This window comes from Sinocyclocheilus grahami, unplaced genomic scaffold (assembly GCF_001515645.1).
Source record: "Sinocyclocheilus grahami isolate Dianchi unplaced genomic scaffold, SAMN03320097.WGS_v1.1 scaffold362.1, whole genome shotgun sequence".
In the NCBI taxonomy this organism is placed as follows: Eukaryota; Metazoa; Chordata; class Actinopteri; order Cypriniformes; family Cyprinidae; genus Sinocyclocheilus; species Sinocyclocheilus grahami.
This window is the reverse complement of record NW_015505541.1, coordinates 786,174-807,430: the sequence shown is the minus strand read 5'-3', so window position 1 is coordinate 807,430 and position 21,257 is coordinate 786,174. Positions and strand designations below refer to the sequence as shown.

The 21,257-nt window shown below is 37.0% G+C and overlaps 1 protein-coding gene across 1 annotated transcript in view; it reads left to right on the top strand.

Moving 5' to 3' along the window:
* LOC107549108 (probable E3 ubiquitin-protein ligase RNF144A-B) overlaps nt 1-13,168 on the top strand; it is a 22,972-nt gene extending 9,804 nt beyond the window's left edge. The window contains exons 2-8 of the mRNA XM_016230062.1: nt 8,060-8,213; nt 8,724-8,828; nt 8,958-9,018; nt 9,564-9,774; nt 10,676-10,823; nt 11,036-11,125; nt 11,799-13,168. Coding sequence (XP_016085548.1) covers nt 8,079-8,213; nt 8,724-8,828; nt 8,958-9,018; nt 9,564-9,774; nt 10,676-10,823; nt 11,036-11,125; nt 11,799-11,933 — 885 coding nt within the window. The 5' untranslated portion in view covers nt 8,060-8,078 and the 3' untranslated portion in view covers nt 11,934-13,168. The remainder of the gene's footprint in view (nt 1-8,059; nt 8,214-8,723; nt 8,829-8,957; nt 9,019-9,563; nt 9,775-10,675; nt 10,824-11,035; nt 11,126-11,798) is intronic.
* The last annotated feature ends 8,089 nt before the right edge of the window (nt 13,169-21,257 follow it).

Genomic DNA, 21,257 nt, shown 5'->3' with positions numbered 1-21,257 from the left:
AGGGTGTTTCTATTATTGTTTTTCACTTTTTCAACTTTAGTTAGTCTGTAATGTTGCTGTTTGAGCATAAAAAAGACCTGCAAAGTTACAAAGCTCAAAGTCCACTTCAAAAGGAGATATTTAACAGAAATCACTTTTCAAAAACTACAACGAATGACTCGTTTGGACTACAACGCATATTTTCCGGGATTTGTGATATCACAAATACAGACGAATGGGATGAGAGAGACCTGGTTGAGCTGCACTAGAGAAGGCAACGAGTGTTATCACTATGTCGGAGACGCGCTAGCTTTCCCAAAGCAGACGAACTTAGGCCATGTCCACACGTACGTGGGTATTTTTATAAAATTAGTTTTTCCTCCTTCCGTTTTTAAAAAAATCTCCGTCCACATGAAAACGCAAACACATGCCAAACCAACAGGTGATATAATCGCAACCGTAAAGCCATGTAGCGGATCAGCTCATGGGGAAATATGAATAATTAACCATAACTAGTTATAATTAACTATTCATATTTTAGATCCACTGTAGATATTTAGCTGACCACTCAGGGTCAACCGTCTTGTCAATTCTAAGAACGTTAATTTCCTGGTTAAAGGAAATAACTTTCTTACTGTACAATTCTATAAGTTTGTAACATAAATCTGCATGATTATTGACTAGACCTGGTTGAGCTGCACTAGAGAAGGCAATGAGTGTTATCACTATGTCGGAGACGCGCTAGCTTTCCCAAAGCAGACGAACTTAGGCCATGTCCACACGTACGTGGGTATTTTTATAAAATTAGTTTTTCCTCCTTCCGTTTTTAAAAAAATCTCCGTCCACATGAAAACGCAAACGCATGCCAAACCAACAGGTGATATAATCGCAACCGTAAAGCCATGTTGACCAATTCATTTGATACAGAAATAAAATATGTGGGAAAATAATGTGTTTTTCGAAAAACCTAGTATGAGAGCCTGTTCTAGTACACCCCCAAAACAAAATCAAGACTTTGTAAAAGAATAGGAGGACCCTTTTAAAAAATCTGTAAAAATGGTAGTTTGCATGCCTGTATTTTGATATTATTTATATGCTTTTATATTTTATTAATATTTTGAATTAGATTACATTTTGTTTTTCATTTTTAGTACCGGTAATTAGTTGTCATTTTTATTGGTTTTAGATTTGTTTTTAAATATAACTATATAGGTTTGATTTATTTTTATTTCAGATTTAGTTTTCATTTGTATTTAATTTTAGTCAGTAACTTTAACTTGAAGGAATAGTTTCAAAAATGAAAATTCTGTCATTAATAATTACTCACCCTCATGTTGTTCCAAACCCGTAAGACCTCTGTTCATCTTCGGAACACAAGTTAAGAATTTTTTGATGTATTCCTTGAGCTCTCTGACCCTCCTATAGACAGCAAGGATCCTAACATGATCAATGTCCAGAAACGTAGCAAGGAGATCATTAAAATAATCCATGTGACATCAGTGGTTCAACTGTAATTTTACAAAGCTACGAGAATACTTTTTGTGCGCAAAGAAAACCAAAAATAACCGCTTTATTCAACAATTCATCTCCGCCGTGACACCCTATCGCGCCATTTTGGAGAGCATCACATACGTAAACAATGTATGCAACTGATATGCTGTTTGCGTTCAGATCAAAGCGTAAACAGTGTATCCCTGTGCATCCGTTGCATACGTTGTTTACCTATGTGATACTCTCCAAAATGGCGCTATAGGGTGATGAGGAGGAGACGAATTGTTGAATAAAGTCTTTATTTTTATTTTCTTTGCATATTATTTATTATTGTTATTTATTATTATTATTGCATATTATTTGCGTAACTATTTAAAACAAAAACGTTTCAAATAGTTTTGGTCTTAGTTAATGATAATAACCCAACACAACACAATTGTGGTTCACATCTAGCTTGTACAAACACAATGTATTTCAGATTTGATCAGTCTGATAATATTTTCTTCCAGTCCTCAGTGCATTGTAGAAGAGCAGGGCTGAGTTGGACATGTGCCTTGTTCATGCACAATAGACTCCTGCAAAGCCTCTCAGCTTAGTTTGACTCGACTAGCAGCCACAGTGATGGCATTTTCTGTGGTCAATCTGAGAGTGACCCAGATCATGCTTGATTCGACTATTGAACTCTAGATATATATCTTGATTGGCAGCCAGTTATGAGTTATGAAATTAATTACTTATGAAGTTAACTGCTCTTTGACAGGAATAAGTCTAACCTGTAGTGTGTAGAAACATATTATTAAAAGCAATTGGAGACTTCATTGTGCATTAATTTGCATTCATTTGGTTTACATGAAGATTGGTGCCTTTAACCTAAATTGGGATGTTCAGACATAAATATAAAGAGAGGGGAAGATGATTGAGCCGAGTGTGACGTTGCAGAAGTGGACTGAGCATGAAAGAGTGGCATTAGAATCTGCCGTAGTACAGCTGGTCAGCTCTGAATGTCCCTTTCATGAAATGCACAGGGACTTCCCATGTCCGGAACAAACTGTGCCTGCCAGTTTTCAGTCTTCCTGCTCTATACGCACAAACACTTTAACTATTACGTCAAAGATTTGTTAATGTCTCAGTACAGGTAGGTGAATTGTTATTGAGGCCAGACCAAATAAATTAGCCTACTTATGTGTCCTTTATGAATTTTCAGATCTGTGATCAGGGAGCTGTTTAGCATCTCTTCAGTGTAGTGAGGACAAGAGGCTGAGGTGACTCACTGCATGCTGATCAGCAACTTTACAGAATGAGAGGTGTATTGATGTCTAGTGGACCATAATATCAGCCCACATCAGGGGTGTCAGATCATTTTAGGGCATTTAAGGGTCGGTCTGGGCCTTATGTATTATATTTTCTTATATACAACATAAACTGTTTGAATGTATGATTAAATCACAGACTACAGACCTTCACAGTCAAACTTTGATACAATCAAATTAGTATTAATGTATCTTAGTATGTGTAATAAGTTGAGAAATTCACATTTAAGAGTAATATTTCTTTTTGAAACTGTCCAAGTTGTCATGAGCGACTCGTACACACCATAGGAAAAATTTAACTGATTCAGTCGTCACACAGATCCAGTTTCAGATGGAAGGCATGAATTTGCACGTAGTGTATGTGGGTTCTTTAAAGAGATTTGCCTCTTTAAGATGTGAGCTGTAATGTGCCACACAATTTGTATCCGTCTTGCTGTGGCTAAAAGTAACATGAATATATCATACAAATATGCAAAATGTACTAGTGTTTTATTTTAGAGTCATTTAATAAAAAAAAAAAGTTTCTGCAAATCACCAGATTATACTCCTTCGCAGGCCTTATGGTTGACCCCCATTGCCTAATATTTTATGTGATCATTTAACAACACATTCACATGTTCATGGTTCTCTGATTTTAATTAAGTCACATGACCTGCAGGTAAGCAAATTAAATATACATTTTTTTGTGTTTTTTATTATTTATATTTTAAATTTTTATGATTTAATGAATTATTTCAGCTCGCTCATTATTTTAGTTTCTTCACGAACCCCATGTCCTAGATACAGTACAGGTACAGCCTCTAAGTACATGGTCTGGATATCATGGGTTCACTGCGAGGTCAAAATCAAATATTAACTTTTTTTTAAAAACGATTCCAGGCATCAAAAGAACAGTGAATGGCACTGAATCTGAAGTGAACAGATCAGTAGAAGGAATCCCAATGAAGTAGGTTAATCTCTGAGTTAATGAGGCCACAGGCCAGTGACTTCAAAACAGAGATTACAAATGAGTATTAATGTATCTTAGTATGTGTAATAAGTTGAGAAATTCACATTTAAGAGTAATATTTCTTTTTGAAACTGTCCAAGTTGTCATGAGCGACTCGTACACACCATAGGAAAAATTTTACTGATTCAGTCGTCACACAGATCCAGTTTCAGATGGAAGGCATGAATTTGCACGTAGTGTATGTGGGTTTTTTAAAGAGATTTGCCTCTTTAAGATGTGAGCTGTAATGTGCCACACAATTTGTATCCGTCTTGCTGTGGCTAAAAGTAACATGAATATATCATACAAATATGCAAAATGTACTAGTGTTTTATTTTAGAGTCATTTAATAAAAAAAAAAAGTTTCTGCAAATCACCAGATTGTACTCCTTCGCAGGCCTTATGGTTGACCCCCATTGCCTAATATTTTATGTGATAATTTAACAACACATTCACATGTTCATGGTTCTCTGATTTTAATTAAGTCACATGACCTGCAGGTAAGCAAATTAAATATACATTTTTTTGTGTTTTTTTATTATTTATATTTTAAATTTTTATGATTTAATGAATTATTTCAGCTCGCTCATTATTTTAGTTCCTTCACGAACCCCATGTCCTAGATACAGTACAGGTACAGCCTCTAAGTACATGGTCTGGATATCATGGGTTCACTGCGAGGTCAAAATCAAATATTAACTTTTTTTTAAAAACGATTCCAGGCATCAAAAGAACAGTGAATGGCACTGAATCTGAAGTGAACAGATCAGTAGAAGGAATCCCAATGAAGTAGGTTAATCTCTGAGTTAATGAGGCCACAGGCCAGTGACTTCAAAACAGAGATTACAAATTCACCAAAAAGTAAAAAAGCAACCTACTTTCAAAACCTCTGGAAGCATATCAAGTATTGATTTAGACGCTTATGAGAACAGAGAATACACAAAGAACAAACTCTCCTACATATTTCTCTGTATTCCTCAGACATATATTTATAGTTTCTCAGACATTGTTGAATGAGAGATGATGGGTGTGTATTTTGAACTGCTACAAATCCTTTGATCCCAGCCATTCACATAATCTGTGAAATCCTCTTTAGAAAATGGAACAAGCCCTCTAGAGATTCATCTGGTTGATTTCTGGTGCACCGTGCGATTTGTCACTTTACTAACACTTGCTAATGATCTCAAATCCTTGTTTGTGAGATTATACTTCTATCTGACATGATCTTATTACCCACATCTTCTCATGAAATGATTCAATTACACTGTGGTATAAACAGAATTGTATTATTTGAATAATGCATGGCTGTTGGTGTCTGCATATTTTGATCAAGATTTCCTTTCAGTGTCAACAGTATAATTCCCTTAATCTTTTGAGAGAAAAGATCAAATATCTCATTCTGAACTTTCTGCAAATTAAGAGAAAAATATATATTATTTAGGTGATTAATCACAATCATAATTTTGCACATTTTGGTGTAGAAAAGCTTTTTTTGGCATACAAACCAAAATTTATTCTGCATGTACTTGTACTGTTACACTAGTTATTAGTCTGCGGAGCATAAGTCTGGGCACATATGCTGGCATGCGTATGGCAAAAACAGGAAGTGTTGCTGTTTCCTTGGGCAGAGCTCACATCCTGTGCTTGGCAGGAACACTGTCGGCTCCCTCTGACCTGCACACTGCCTTGCAGAGATTATTTCAGACCACACTGTTCTAATGAGTGTGCTTGTTTTGTGAATCTTTTTTCCTCAGTATGGCCATGTGGGAATAGACAGCAGGAAAATTCGGTTTTGTGCAAAACATTTTATCATTAACTATTATTTTATTTATATATTATTTAACAATTTGAAGGGATAAACTGTTCACCGAAAATGAAAATTGTCAGCATGTACTTACTGTCATGTTGGTCTAAACATAAAAAATGTATAAGGACTTGCCAATCATTAAAATGGGAATTAAAAACAACATATAAATGACTCATTTAACTAGTGTGCTATATATCAAGTCTTAATTGGAAGTCATACCATGATGTGATATACCACAACTGAGATGGATGTTTTGATTCAGATTTCATCAGTGAATCGTTTGATCCTGTTCACAAAAGCAGTCTGGATGATTTATTCATGAAGCTGACTGATTCAGTTCTCAAATTCAGTTCAGTTGTTCAATTTGGGTGCGAGTATATGAACAGCCCTCTAGATTAGAAAATTCCTTTAAAATAAAACAACATGATAGTGAGTCAGAGTGCTCACTTTGGAGGGAACTGTAGAAAACTGCTCCAAATACAGTGACTGAGAACATTAGCAATATTTTATTTTCTAGTCGGGAACCAGGTTTCATGTCAGCAAAGTTCATGAAAGGCCTTATTTTTTCAAGGTGTTATTTATCAAATTACTGTGAATGCAAAAACCCTCTTTCTCTGTCACTGTCTTTCTCTTATAGCAGCAGTCTGACTGGCGCAGTTATGCTTAAGTATTCGCATACTCCTCCTTCGTAATGTAATCCAGTTAGGGGTTGCTCAGGGATTTCAGTTTTGTTGCTGACACAAATTGGAAGACCTGCCAAAAGCATGCGTGTTCTGAGCACTGTCAGGCTTATTTAAAGTGTTGCTGTAAATGGGTTCAGCACCTTTTAAAAGTTTAATATGAAAACTGGGTGAGTAAGTGTAAAATGTGCTTTTAAAATACTTCTGTTTTTTTATTGTCTTTATTAATAAAAAATACTGATGCTTAGAGTTTATCCTTACATTGTCTTCATTAATGGAGGATAATGTATTTTAATGTTTCCCATCAAAGGTCTTGACTGTAGCCAAACTGTTTTTACCCTGCTCACAAGAGACAGTTGGAGCGACAATTGAGAACAGCTTAATTTGGCTTTAACCTAGATAGATTAAAAATAGATCTTACGCAAGACCTTTATAATTTGTTGTATAATTTTACTCATACTTGTGCTAAAAGCTTAGATGAAAGCTATATTGGCATCTCCGGAGCCCCAGTGTTTTTTGCAAAACTAGTTTCTTTATTAAGTGATCTGTGAACGCTTTTAAATGTGCACACACTACAAGAAAATGTGCTTAACAGCTGTCAGCTAGTTCAGACTATTAACCTCCGTCTGCAGATAGAAAAGTTCAATTACAGTGCCAAACTGTTGGCCACTCTTTGTCCTCATCTTGGACGCTATGAGGGGTTCATTGTGCCAAACCGCTGTGTGTGACCCAGTTATGGCAAGCGTACTAACTAGACCATCTGAATGTTCCTCAACAATTCATTCTTTCAGCACGTGATGGTGTGTAGTGCGTGATGAGGTGAATCACATTACTTTTTAGTGCAAAAGTTTTGCTGTAGCATATTGTAAAGGTGCTTTTGAAAGTTCACGCATACAGTGTGTTTTGCAGAAGTCTGTTTGTTTATAGCAGGCTGCGCTGTGTTGCTTGTACTCTCTGAGGGAGTCTGCTCTGTAGAGCTCTCCAGTAGAGACGGTCATTAGTTTTCTTTGGGTTGCCTGGCAGCAGTACTGAGGGATATTGACATACATGCCATTGACTGATTGGACAAGCCCTTGGCAAACAGCAGAAGCTCTCTGAAGGGAAAACTCTTGTGGCAGACCAAACATTTTAATAGATAAAGAGTGAGATTCCCCAAATGTTTGTATCCATCGTCATAGTTAAAGGGGAAGTGTCTGCCAACTCCCACTATTTTTACCTTTAAATTACACATTACAAAGATGACTTTGTTGTCAATGCTCACTAAAAGTTAATCTTTAAAAACGCTGTTTTTAAATGCTTTTTTCAGAGATTTTTAGCAAGTGTCAGAATTATTTATTTTCCTTGCGGTTCATTATATTACTGTGATCAGTGGTGTTATTTTAAATTGAAACGAAAACTATTATTAAATGTTTTCAGTAATTGAAATAAAGTTGAAGTAAAATTAAATGGGCCTATAAATATTAGATTAAAAAGTTCAACTTGGCAACTAACTGAAATAAGTTTGAAGAAATAAAATTACTAAAACTGAAATAAAAACAAATTAAAGCTAGTGGAAATATTAAAAATAAAATGTTATATACAAAAAAACTATTAATGAATGCACAAAATTAAAGCTGAAAATATAACCGTAATTAAAATTATTATTAAATACTGTAGTAATATATTATTGTACTAGTGTTGTCTAAATTCAATTGTTGCATTTAAAATTATTGATTATATTTTGCAGTGTTCTGTTTTAATTTATTTAGATAAAATATGATATTTATTGACTGCTTCAGCTGTTTTTATTATTTCTGTCTTTTAGTGTCCCAGATCCGCGTACCATGAGCAGCTCTCGCTATGAACCCAGCTGGGACGTGGACCTGGCGCCCCTTCTGTCCTGTAAACTGTGCCTGGGAGAGTTTCCCCTGGAACGGATGACCACCATCTCCCAGTGCCAGTGCATATTTTGCAGTCTGGTAAGGACTGTGTTTTCAGAGGCCACTTTAGTGTGTTTTTCAGCAGTGTGCATTCCAGGCTAACAAAACAAATTGTAAGACAGCCTTTTCACAAGTGGGAATACCGCAGTAATGTAACTGCGCTAAATGTACAGAAGCTGGTGCTCATATGCATCTAAATACTGATTGTGACCTGCCTGAGTCCTATTTTTCATCAGCTAGATAGATAGATAGATACTGTTTTTTTTTATGCTAGATATAGAATATATAATTGAGTATGTGTACATATAATTCTATACTAGTGCTTTGTCAGTTGTTTTTGCCATGTGTTATCTTCTTGAATCTTGATATTTGCCAAACTGGCCTGTTCTCTACAAGCAGCTCTTGAATGTTGTCTCAGCAGAATGCTTTGACGGTCTAATGTTGGCTTGACTACAATGAACAGAGCGTTTGTGGTTGGAAACAACCACAGGCAGCAGTTGTCTCATTATTTTTTCAAAGATTAAAAAAATAAGAATCTGTCTCTTACAGTGTTTGAAGCAATATGTTGAACTCCTCATTAAAGAGGGCCTTGAAACAGCTATTAGCTGTCCGGACTCTGCCTGCCCAAAACAGGGACATTTGCTGGAAAACGAGGTAAGCTCACTTAAAATTTGTAATTTTTGCCAGAGACTAGAAATAATCGTGCTGTATTCAAAGTGTTACGACAGGCTCTTGCTCAGTCGCTTGCGCCAGTCTTGCTCATAAACTCTTTCTCTGATGTAGATTGAGTTTATGGTGGCTAGCGAAGTCATGCAACATTATAAGAGACTCCAGTTTGAGCGAGGTGAGTTTTCCTGAGAGATTCATGAAGTATATTAATCTGGTTTAGCTTTTTAAGCCAATTTTCAATTATTGTATGACCCCCCCACCCCCCTGTTTTTGAGTGTTTGTTTGTTTTTATTTTTTTGCTACTGTGCCTTTAAGAAATGCATTGTATTTAGAATGAATGATGCTTTGTTCAAGTAAGATGGGTCTGTGAGTTTTGTCATGTCTAATATATATATATATCTTATAAGAACAGCCTCTTTGAAAAGCCTGCATTCAAATTTGATACATTCATAAAACATTTACACAGAATCGTGCAACATAAAGTGATCAGGACATTAAATGTTTTATTCAAAATCAGCTTTTTTGGAGCTTAGTCTTTTTCACTGGGGAGGAAGTTCTTACATCATACAGACTAAGAGAATGTGTTCATACATCAACCTCTTTTATCTCAAAACAAAATTTGATTCCAAATGTCAAAACGGGAATGTAGATGTCTGAAGTCATTGTAGATCAAATCAAATGGGTCATAATTTCAAATACGCTGTTTGTTTTTCCTTGCAGAGGTGCTTCTGGATCCTTGTCGGACCTGGTGCCCATCGTCCTCATGCCAAGCTGTGTGCCAGCTGAATGAATCGGAGGTGCAGCTGCCGCAGCCGGTGCAGTGCCCTCAGTGCAGTCTGCGTTTCTGCTCCACCTGCAGGGCAGACTGCCACAGCGGCCAGGCATGTCAGGAGAGCCTGCCAATTACCACCTTCCTGCCTGGGGAAAACGGGTACTTGCACTAGTGTACTTTAAATCCTCAGCATCAAATCATATAGCATTCACAGCAGAAATCTTGTTTCTGTGGGTGCACCTTATTTTGTAAAAATAAAATGAATGCCTTTTATTTCCTTCAAATTCTTTTAATAGGGTTCTCTCCCCTATTTAAAGTTCAGTATACAGATATTATTGAAGTATCCCTCTGTTTTACAACAAAGGTATGCATGATTTTTTCAGAAACATGACTGGTATTATTCATTTTAGTAAAGTTCCTGTTTGGATTCAGTTTAATCTCAGCAAAATCATGGAAGAATTTACCATTTAAAAAAAAATGGTGACATCTAAAACTTGACACATTTGATTCATTTACATTTCAAATGATTTCTATTTCTGCTGTTCTTAATGCTGTTCTTAAACTTTCTACTGATCAAAGAAGTCCGCAAGTGTTTTTTTTTTTTTTTCAGCACTGATGATCAGAAATGTTTCTTAAGCGACAAATCGGCGTATTAGAATTTCTGAAGGATCAAGTGACACTGAAGACTAGAGTCATGGCTGCTGAAAATTCAGCTTTGCCATCACAGGAATAAATTACATTTTAAAATATATTAAAATTGATTTTTAAATTGAAATAATATTTCCCCAGTTCGACGGTTATACTGAATTCTTGATCAAATAAATGCAGCCTTGATAAGCATATGAGACTTTCTTGCCGACCACAAACTTCTGAACTGTATTGTTTATATACACATTTAACGCATGTTAGCAAGTTGAAATTCTAGTTAATCATTTCATAACATTAGGTAAAATCATTTCTTCCAAACCTAACACTACAATGTCAGAGGTATTCAAATAGCCTTGATGAAAACATGACATTCATGACCTGTTCTGTTGCATGTTCATCTCCCGACTTTCAGCTCCAACCTCAAGAGTGAGAAGGACGAGGCTCCAATCAAACGCTGTCCTAAATGTAAAGTTTACATTGAGAGAGATGAAGGCTGTGCCCAGATGATGTGTAAGAACTGCAAGCACGCCTTCTGCTGGTACTGCCTGGAGTCATTAGACGTAAGATGTTCTTACAGTATGACCTGTTTAACTAGTTTTTTTTTTATTATTATTTAAAAAATGTCTATACTAATTATTTACTGTAAAAGCATAACTTTTATTGGGATGTCCGATTACATGTCTTATTCCCTCAGTACTGTTATGCTTGGTTAGAGCAATATGTTGGTGGGAGTTTTTCTCCATGTAACTCATATTCATCTCCGCCTCCTCAGGATGACTTTTTACTAATCCACTATGATAAAGGACCCTGCCAGAATAAACTGGGTCATTCCAGAGCCTCCGTCATCTGGCATCGGACACAGGTATGTACCACATGAGCATATCCCTCTAGACTGCAGATCTGAAGTGCTAAAGACAAGCTGGCCCACACAATTCACCTGAAATAACCCTCCATTTTCTAAAAGCCATCAGGGCACGATTTATTTTTCTATAGTAGGGAGATATTATGTGCATGTTTATTATTACAAAAGTGGCTTATGTCACATTTGCTAATGGCTTACTTTACAGTGCAGGGAGATGGGAGCTTTTTTGTTACTTTATTGTATTTGGAATAAAAAGAGAGAGGTGGCTGATCCTCAAAAGCACCGTTGGAGGAATGTTAATAAAACCACATTGATATTTTTTGTGAAAAAACATCAGTTTGACTATTCAGTACTACATCAAACTAATAGGCTATTCAAAAATAATGCATTTTTATTTATTATATATATAAAATATATATAGCATGTTTGCTTGTTGACAATTCTTTTAGAACTGGAAATGTAGAGTTTTATCTCTTTACTAAATCCATACAAGTAGCACTAGAACAGACACCAAGATACAATCACAAAACCATTACTGCCCCCCTGTGGCTGAATGTCATCTGATTTGACATGTCAAAGCATCACAGACTACCTGTAGTATAGTACCATATAGTCCTTTTTTACTTAACAATTGTACTCTTTTTCTCCCTGGATCTGTCACCTCTGTGCTCAGGTTGTTGGGATTTTTGCTGGCTTCGGTCTGCTGTTACTAGTGGCCTCCCCTTTCCTTTTGCTGGCCACTCCTTTCGTGCTTTGCTGCAAATGCAAGTTTAAACGTGGCGGCGACGACGACCCTCTTCCCACCTAGCTCCGTTTCAGCTTCAGGAGGTGATTTTCCAGTCATTTGACAGAGGATCGGCTGTGATCCCGTCTTGTTCTCCTGAGCACACTTTGCAGGTGCATTGGTAAAAGACTCATCTGTTTGTGAGACTGCTCTTCTGAATATGTTGGCCTGCATTGAAAGGTGTTACGGAGGAGCAGAGAAGCTGATTGGATGAGCCATTGCAGTTAAACAGATCGGTAGTGTTTGGAAGCAAACACTTTTGTTCTGCCCTTTTGTTACACATTGTCTTGTATCTTTTCTCAGCATCACTGTTTCTTCACTTTGTGGTATTAAGGTTAACTAAGCTATTTTTTGATGTTGTTTATCCTGAGATATAACAAACACTTGACAAGAAAACATTTCTTAGCAGTGCTTTCATAATTTTCTTGTAGCATGGTCACATAACCTCAATATCTCTGCCAGTTTGTTTCAGTTTAATTGCATATGCATGCTGGTGGCCGAGGATGTTTCACTTTGGTACCTCGCACACAGGGGCTCTAATGACCCTCAGACTACCACTTGCTTTTATATGCTTCCTATACGCTCTTTCGTAGGACGGTAAAACCTTGTTCTTCCATTTGAATCTTCTCAGATACTGTACATGCACCATAGACGTAGCAGACATGTCACCTGATGCCTTCTCGAAGCTTGTAGGCTTGGGTGTTGCTGAAAGATTTTATTATTCTGGTATCAGACAGTTGGTCACATATCAATCACTGATTATAACCGAGCTTTCACAAACGTATCATTGAAGTAAGCTAATATTTTATACACGTTGTAAATGAGGTCATCTGCAGATACATTTTGTTGACATAACACATATGTTGGCTTTTGTTTGTGTTTCCAACCCAGAAGGGTCTTATCCACAACCTGTTGAAGATGCAAATGCAACCTGCATTACCATGTGCCTGCCAATTTAGGTCAGAGTAATCAGGCCAGTGAGGCTTAACTTCTTTCTTTTCAGGTCACTCTAGGAGTTGTGTATTTATTTAATGAATTAATTTTACTTTTGGGAACAATTTGCCAAATGTGATGTGTAAGCCCACGTGTTTACTGTCTAGCACATTAATAACTGGTTGATGACTAGGGTACACCTAGTTTTTGTTCTTGTTCTTTGTTAAATACAGTATGCCTTTAATTTGTGTTGAAACACTTTTTGTAGCTAACTGTAAATGTGTATTTACATGTACATGTTTTTCATGTTTAAATATATTATTACGCAATGCAGTTGTTTGACTTTTCTTGTGCATTAGAACAACTCTTTACAAACTATATTAAAGGGGTCGTATGATGCTGCTAAAAAGAACATTATTTTGTGTATTTGGTGTAATGAAATGTGTTTATGTGGTTTAAAGTTAAAAAACACATTATTTTCCACATACTGTACATTATTGTTTCTCCTCTATGCCCCGCCTTTTTGAAACGCGTCGATTTTTACAAAACTCATCGGTATGAAAAAGCGAGGTGTGCGCTGACTGGCCAGCTATCCAGTGCGATGTGATTGGCCGAATACCTCAAGCTTGAGACGGAAATGTTACGCCCCTCACCATACTGTGATGGCGTGTCCCAGCCGGAGCGACGACACAAAAACATTAAAACCCATTACAAACTAGGCATTTGTTGCATCCAGTGGGGACATAATTACTGATTATAATATCTTATACTGTCTTTTTAAGCGTTGCGTTGCATTGCATCTTGCCACGTAAACATAAAACCCTGTCTGCATTTGTGATCAGAGAAATGACAAACAACAAGTGCTACTCCACACTGCCCAAAACTCGCGTTTGAATCATCAGTGGCAAATGATAAAAGAAAACGTACTTACGTGAGTCAGAACTGCCGGCATTTTAGTCTAACGTTACTCTCCCAGGATCAGTAAACAGTCCTCCATAAAATGTGCTGGCAATCCACAGCACTAAGTTGAAGTATTCCCTCAGCGACCAGCACGGATCAGCTCCAGGCATGACTAAGCGGATATCGTCCTCTTTTGGAAGACCAAACAAAGTAGTTTCGCTTTCACAACAAAGCACACCGCGTCTTCAGGACATGGCGGCAGCGGCAACAGTACTACAGCGAGAATAAAAGTTACGCCTTCTTTCTTTGCGTGAACATTTGGGTGGCGTTATGCAAATCTTCCCACATAGTGAGGTAGATATGTGGGGGCGTGTTGGAACGAGCCGTTTTAGGTAGGTGTGGCTGACTCTTAACTTTTATAAAGAATATCTCTTTGGATTTGAGACTTTAGTCTTTGCAAATTTACAAATCTTCTTTATGCACCAAGAGCTTGTAACACTCCAGAGAGAAAGGAAAATCTTTTTTTAAGAAAATTACCTTTGGGCAGAACAATATAAAAGTTGTGTCTTTTCTCTGTCATACTTCAAAATTTTGGAGTTGAATTTCATTTTAATTTTTTGTTTTTACGTTTAGCATTAGATTTAATGTTTTTAGATTTCAAGTCCTGGGAAGTATTCCGGGAAGTTAGTATTTAAAAGTTGGGAGTCATAAATTTAACAAGTTTTCTCAATAACACACCAATTCGGAAGCTTGAATTCTGGGCTTCCCACACAAAATTATGACTTTTGGTTAAAAAAAATAAGAATAAAAAATGTATTTGGAAGGACAAAAATATCAAAGTTGAACCAATTTTCTTTCATAGGCGTAGTTGTAAAGGCATATTATGTTAAGTCTGCAAAAATATATTTAAAAAAAATAAATAAATGAAGGGTTTTTTTATTTTATTTTTTATCTAGTCAACATTCAGAGTGCTAATGTTGACTAAACTAATTAATACAAATCTATCCAGCCAATATTAAGATCCTTCCGCACGTGCCCGAGCCTGAGTGATTAAGCGGGTTTCACGAGACAACGGCCACCATTTTGTCAAGTTCACGCGTCAGGTAAGTGCCACTAAATAAATTATATTTTTTTAGACCAAATTTATCGACAAAATCGTACAATATATTCGATGTTTTTGAGTGGATATTTAGAAGGGTTTTATAAGTAATATGTCTGAAGAAAAGATGAAATTTAAGTTAAGTGCATGTCAAATTCACACGTCAGGTAAGTGGCACTGAATAAATATTTGTATTTATACCTGTATCTAAATAATTTAGACTGAATTTATCAAAATGTATTAATTAAAAAGCTGTAAACGTTTTATTCAAAACGTATATTTATACACAAACATACAATGACACCCATTCGCGTCCATTATAAAGCTTGGAAGAGCTATGCCATTTTTTATATAACCCCAATTGTATTTGAAAGAATAAAGTCATATACAAGGATGTATCCAGGGTGAGTAAAACATGGGGTAATTTTCTTTTTTTTGTGTGTGAACTATCCCTTGAATGATGAAATTCTTTTAAAAATTCTTATATTTATATGTTGGATGCTCCAATTTATTCTATTCTCTTAAATAAAAGTGGCCCATCTCTGATTTGTAATATCTCTCTGGTTAGCACGTTTCATGAGGACTACAACCGTTGACTAATTCAAGCACATGGTTAACGTGTTGTGTATGTAGCAGTTTTAGCAACTTTTGCTTTTAAAGCACACATTTATTAAATTAATGTTTTAAAGTTTTAAAGACATTTGCTTTAATTCTAACATTCTTATTCTAAATGGACTTTTTGGACCATAAAAGGTATATGTCATCATTTGACATTTTCCCCCTCAAACGCTGAAACTACTGTTTATAACTTACAACATGCCGTTTTTTCGTGACTGTCCATGTAAATATGAGGCGATTGGGTGTCTATTGCTAAACATCTAAACGTATTATTGTAACCCTGGATTGTTTCACACTGCACAAGTATGACGGAACAGGGTTTTATAACCCCGGATAAAAAGTAGTGCTGCTAACCCCGCATCTGAATGAAATGCCCACCTTCAAAAGAGGGGTTTAGAAAGCAGTCTGCTTAAAGGGTAAGTTCACCCAAAAATTAAAATTAGCCCATGTTTTACTCCCTCAAGGCATCCTAGGTGTATATGTCGTTCTTCTTTCAGACGAACTCAATCGAAGTTGTATTAAAAATTGTCCTGGCACTTCCAAGCTTTATAATAGCATTGGGTGGGTGTTTTTTGAATAGTCCAAAAGAACGAAGTCAAATAAAGTGCATCCATCCATATAAAACGTGCCTCACACAGCTCCGGGAAGTGAATAAGGACCTCCTGTAGCGAATCAGTATATTTTTGTAAGAAAAATATCCATATTTAAAACGTTATGAATGTGCTTTGACTACTTTTGGACTGTTCAAAAAAACACCCGCTCAATGCCATTATAAAAGTTTGGAAGAGCAAGGACAATTTTTAATACAACTCTGATTGGATTCGTCTGAAAGAAGAAAGTAATATAAACCTGGCTTGAGGGTGAGTAAAACATGGGCTAATTAAAATTTTTGGGTGAACTAACCCTTTAAGCCCAGTGTTACCGCTTCTCAAATGTCTTGCAATAAATCCATGTGAAGTCTCCCAAGAAGTTCCATAGTTTCCCATCCATCCTAAATGCTCTATCAGACATGTCAATGTCCATCTTTTGAAGAGCGTGAGAGGTTTCGCTGGGGTTCTGCAGCATCTGGTGGGAAGCCGAAGGGCAGTGGCTGACCGAGCAGAGGGGCTCTCGCGGGGCCAGTGGGCATCTGCCTCGACCCGCTACACTTCACCCTCCAGCATCATATATTCATGCGCTGCTCCCCCCGCACCATCTGTGTCTACGCTCACCAGCGGTTCGCACACAAGCTCTGGTGACACGCAGGACGGGCAGAGCAGGGGTAGGGCATGGCCGCGCTAGAGCAGACTGCGGAGCACTACGTCGTGCCAACACGTAGGAAAGCGAGAGACAGGAGCACAGCTGTCTTCCTGTCACTACACTCGCTTGAATGTTAAATTAGAGTTGTGAGCATGTGTCCGGAATGCTCGTTTTTGAGTTTCAAGTAAAGGCTTAACATGCTACTTGTGCTTTTATTTAGTTGCACTGCATGTATTCAGCCACAAGATGGTATGACTGACCCACTTTTTACCTTTATGTAAAGTCAGCAGTCTAAAGCCACTCACTCCGATTATTGAAGTTTTGCTTTATGTAATAAAGCTAAAACACCCTGTTAGTCTTAGTTTTCTGCATGTGACCCACTGCTTCCACCATCTCTGACCAGACCTCGCTTTCCTCCGTCGTGTGCCCCATCCGAGCAGCTGAGACCCAGCGGCTCGCTGGCAGGTGTTGGTCCTCCTGTCGGCCGCAGCTAAGGGAACTTCTCTGGGCCTTTGTGCCCGCTTCAGCCTGGCTCTGCCGTCCCGTTGGCAGATGGCATCAAGCTGCGGGCGCCTCTCCCAACTATAATTACCAGCTTCAGCTACAGATGGAGACAAGCAGGCGCGATGGTCCCTGTATCCTCTGTGGCCTTCACCAACCTCCGCAGTCTGCCCTGAAAAGCCTAAACAGGCCTGCTGCTAGGACAAACCACCACACACTTCACCAACTGCTAAAGTGTCTGTGAGCTTCCTGCAGATTAAATACTGTGTAGATGTTCCATCGTTAATGTAATATCAGATATGCACTGTTAGCTTAGTATTATTGTTATTAACACAAATTAATGTAAGCTAAGATGTAAGTACTATTTTATCAGCTTCTCAATTAGTTTAAGCTGTTGGCATTCATTCTTTATTGTCCAGTATTGCATCTTACATTGCATTGTAATTACTTTTGATTGAATTACTTTTTGTTCTTGTTGTTGAGGAAAACAAATTTAGATACATAGATATAAATAAATAGATTCTTTTTTTAGTTTAACTCTTAGTTTGCTGCTTCAGTATTTGTAGATTATTTTTCCACATGTTTCTATGGTATACTGAAAAACAATGATAGGCATATCATAAGTTTTAAAGGCTTTTATTGGCAAAAAATATAATGAGTCAATATTTACAGCGCTGACCCTTGTTCATCATAACCTCTGCAATTCGCTCTGGCATGCTGGATATTAGCTTCTGGGCCAAATCCTGACTGATGGTGATCCATTCTTGCCTTCTTAGTTCTTGGAGTTGATCACAATTTGTGGGTTTCTGCTTGTCCACTCGCCTTTTGAGGACTGTCCACAGGTTCTCAATGGGATTGAGATCCGAGAAGTTGCCTGGCCACGGATCCAAAATTTCAATGTAATGATCTTCGAGCCACTTCTTTATCACTCTTGCTTTGTGACATGGTGGTCCATCATGCTGGAAAATGCACAGATCTTCACCAAATGAAGATTCTATTCTTTATTCATGGCAGTGTTTTTTGGCAGAATTATGAGAGAGTCCACTCCCTTGGTTGAAAAGCAACCCCACACATGGATGGTCTCAGGATGCTTCACTGTTGGCACAACACAGGACTCATGGTAGCATTGACCTTTTCTTCTCCGAACAATCGATTTTCCAAACAGTCGGAAGGGAGCTTCATCAGAGAAAATAAATGATTGTTAGAAGAACACACTTCTTCCCTCCTTTTATAGCAATCAGTCTGCCCTTAAAGTCTAATTAGCATGATAGTGATTTTACCTGACTAGTACTCATTCACACTTTCACATGTGCTGCTAATATGATTAGTCAATTAATGTCAGTTGCTCATTTTTGTGAAAAGTTCATTTTTTGGCTTGTGAAGCTTTTAGCAATTATTTAAAATGCATCTGACCACGCTACACAATAATCTAGAAACAATGTGAATGAACACCACAACAGCTTCAGCAGCAAACTTTGCAAAACACAAAATTTATGTCACTGCCAAAACTTTTGGCCATGACTGTATGTATCATGGATACAAAAATCAAGTTGAACCATGTTTGTTTAGAAATATTAAATCAGAAATATGTAGTGTGACTGCTTTCTTATCGGTAGGCTGAACTGATCTGTTTGAAATAGTGACATTATAATAAAATTTTGTTTTGATTTTGAACTATTGATTTTGAAGTTACTTCCATTAAAAAAATATTAAAAATAGTTTTTAATTGAAATAAGGCTGAAATAAAAAGTTTTTGTTAACTTTTATGTTGAAGTGCTAAGTTTACTAAAGTTAAATAGAAATGTTTTTAAAATATTAAAACTGCATAAACAAAAAAATGAAAAACGAATTCCAAATATTAATAAAAACTATAATATTATATTAAAAAGCGCAACTAAAATTAAAAAGAAAACTGAAAATAAAGTAATTCAAAATATTAATACTATAAAAATATATAAATAACACTAAAATATCACTGTCATCAGTGCTTTGGTGTTTATATTCTTCTTCTCTTCTTTTTCTTGTCTCCACCAGAGAAAGGTTACAGGCATCCATTTATGTCTGAGCTACTTTTCCTCCAAACTAAACACTCCCCCACTCCGTCTACTTCCAGTCTCTGTTGAAGGTCACACAGTCGTCGTCTCCTGGTGCAATGAAAGCATGAGATCTGTCCTTGATGTCCAACTGGCCTTCACTGATCACACTGCAACAACTGCCCAGTCCTGCTACTTCACGCTGTAACACAGCACACGGTATTTCCAGTTTCTCTGCAACCTTATCCCATCTGACTCACTGTTGAGACTTTTATGTCATGACTAGCAGGTTGTTATTCACTTTTCACTGTCTGCATGTTCGTTCAATCCCTTACATGGATACAAAGCGCAAGGCTGCATCCCAATTCTAATACACCCAAATTTTTTATACTGCTGATGGGGAAATCCTGTACTTTTGAGTGTATTGAAATTATAAAGTAAGTTGAAAGTATGAAGTAAGTATATTATTATATCACAAAATGATGTCTTGATACCACATATTGTCTTTCATATTATCAATCCAAAGGCCAGTTCACAAGTAGAACAATAACTATAATGACAACTACATTATCGTTGACACCAGTGGAAACTAACGTTTTGTGTTTATTATCAAAGTGGGGTGCAGTTATGTCATCTGCCACTTTAAATGCTCAAACTTTTTAAGTCTTGGGAATTCTGATTTATTCTCAATGATTTTATCATTCATCAGCTGGAAAAAAAATGGTCTGAAAGTAATTCCAAAAATATTGTTCCTCTATGTTATTGTTATTGATGTTGTGTGGATGTTTCTCTAATCGTAGAGTTAGATATATTATTAAAGGGATAGTTCACCCAAAAATGAAAATTGTAATCATTTATTTACCCTCATGTCGTTCCAACCCCGAATAGGTTTCTTTCATATGTTGAACACAAAAGAATTTTGAAGAATGAAACAGTTAATGGTCCCCATTGACTTCCATAGTATTTCTTTCCCTACTATGGAAGTCAATGGGAACCAACAACTGTTTGGTTCATCAAAATTCTTCAAAATATCTTCTGTATGTTCAACATAAGACACACAGGTTTGAAACAACACGAGGGTGAGTAAATTATGACAAAATGTTAATTTTGGGGTGAGCTATCCCTTTAAAACCTTATAGTTGTCATTATAGTTATTGTTAATGTTGTGAATTGGCCTTGCTGAACTGAATGTAGCTGGCCAAACTGTCTTCTTTGGTTTTGGGTCACACTAATTCAAATCTCATATACAATTCAGGATGCATATGTGAATTAGCCACATGTTTTTTTTTATTGGATCTCACCATAAGCTTCCTGTTGTGGCCAGAATCAGATTCAAGATAGTTTTTTTGTGGCCTACAATGGAGCCAATAAAATGGAACCAACAGTTATCTACAAGCAATATAGCAGCCATAGACCCCAGCTGGACCACACCAATCAGCTAATTCTGGTAAGAGCAGCATTTTTATTTCACCCACATGAAAAACTATCACTAACCATGCTTGTTAACCAAATCTGGTGGAACTGTGTCCTTTTTGGTTGTTTCCGACTGTGGCTATGTACTTTATTTTGAATCTTGCTAAATTATCTTATTCTTTTTTTATTTAAGTTCTTTTACCTGGTAGTCGTGTCAGTACAAGCTCTCTGAGATGCATCTGCGTGTATGTGAAAGTGTTTTAAAGTGTGCCTTGACTAGCGGGAGTTGGGTTAGTTCTCATGCCCAGCTGGCTCTTCTCTGAATCAGACATGGCTCTGCAGTAACAGATGGGTACTCTGGGGAGACTTAGAGAGAAACACGCCTCACATATCAGACACTCTGCTCTAGATCGACACTACTCTCAAGATTGCCCCTCAGTCCTTGAGGGAAACCGCTATTCAACATTACTCCATTAACTCATTTAATATATTAAATATGACATTACTAACTGGATAGATGTGTCAGCACTTTGGGGAAATTGCAGGTGGAATGACTTTTATTGGGCTGCTGCATGCGACTGTGCATCTATAAACAACACCATCCCTGCGCAG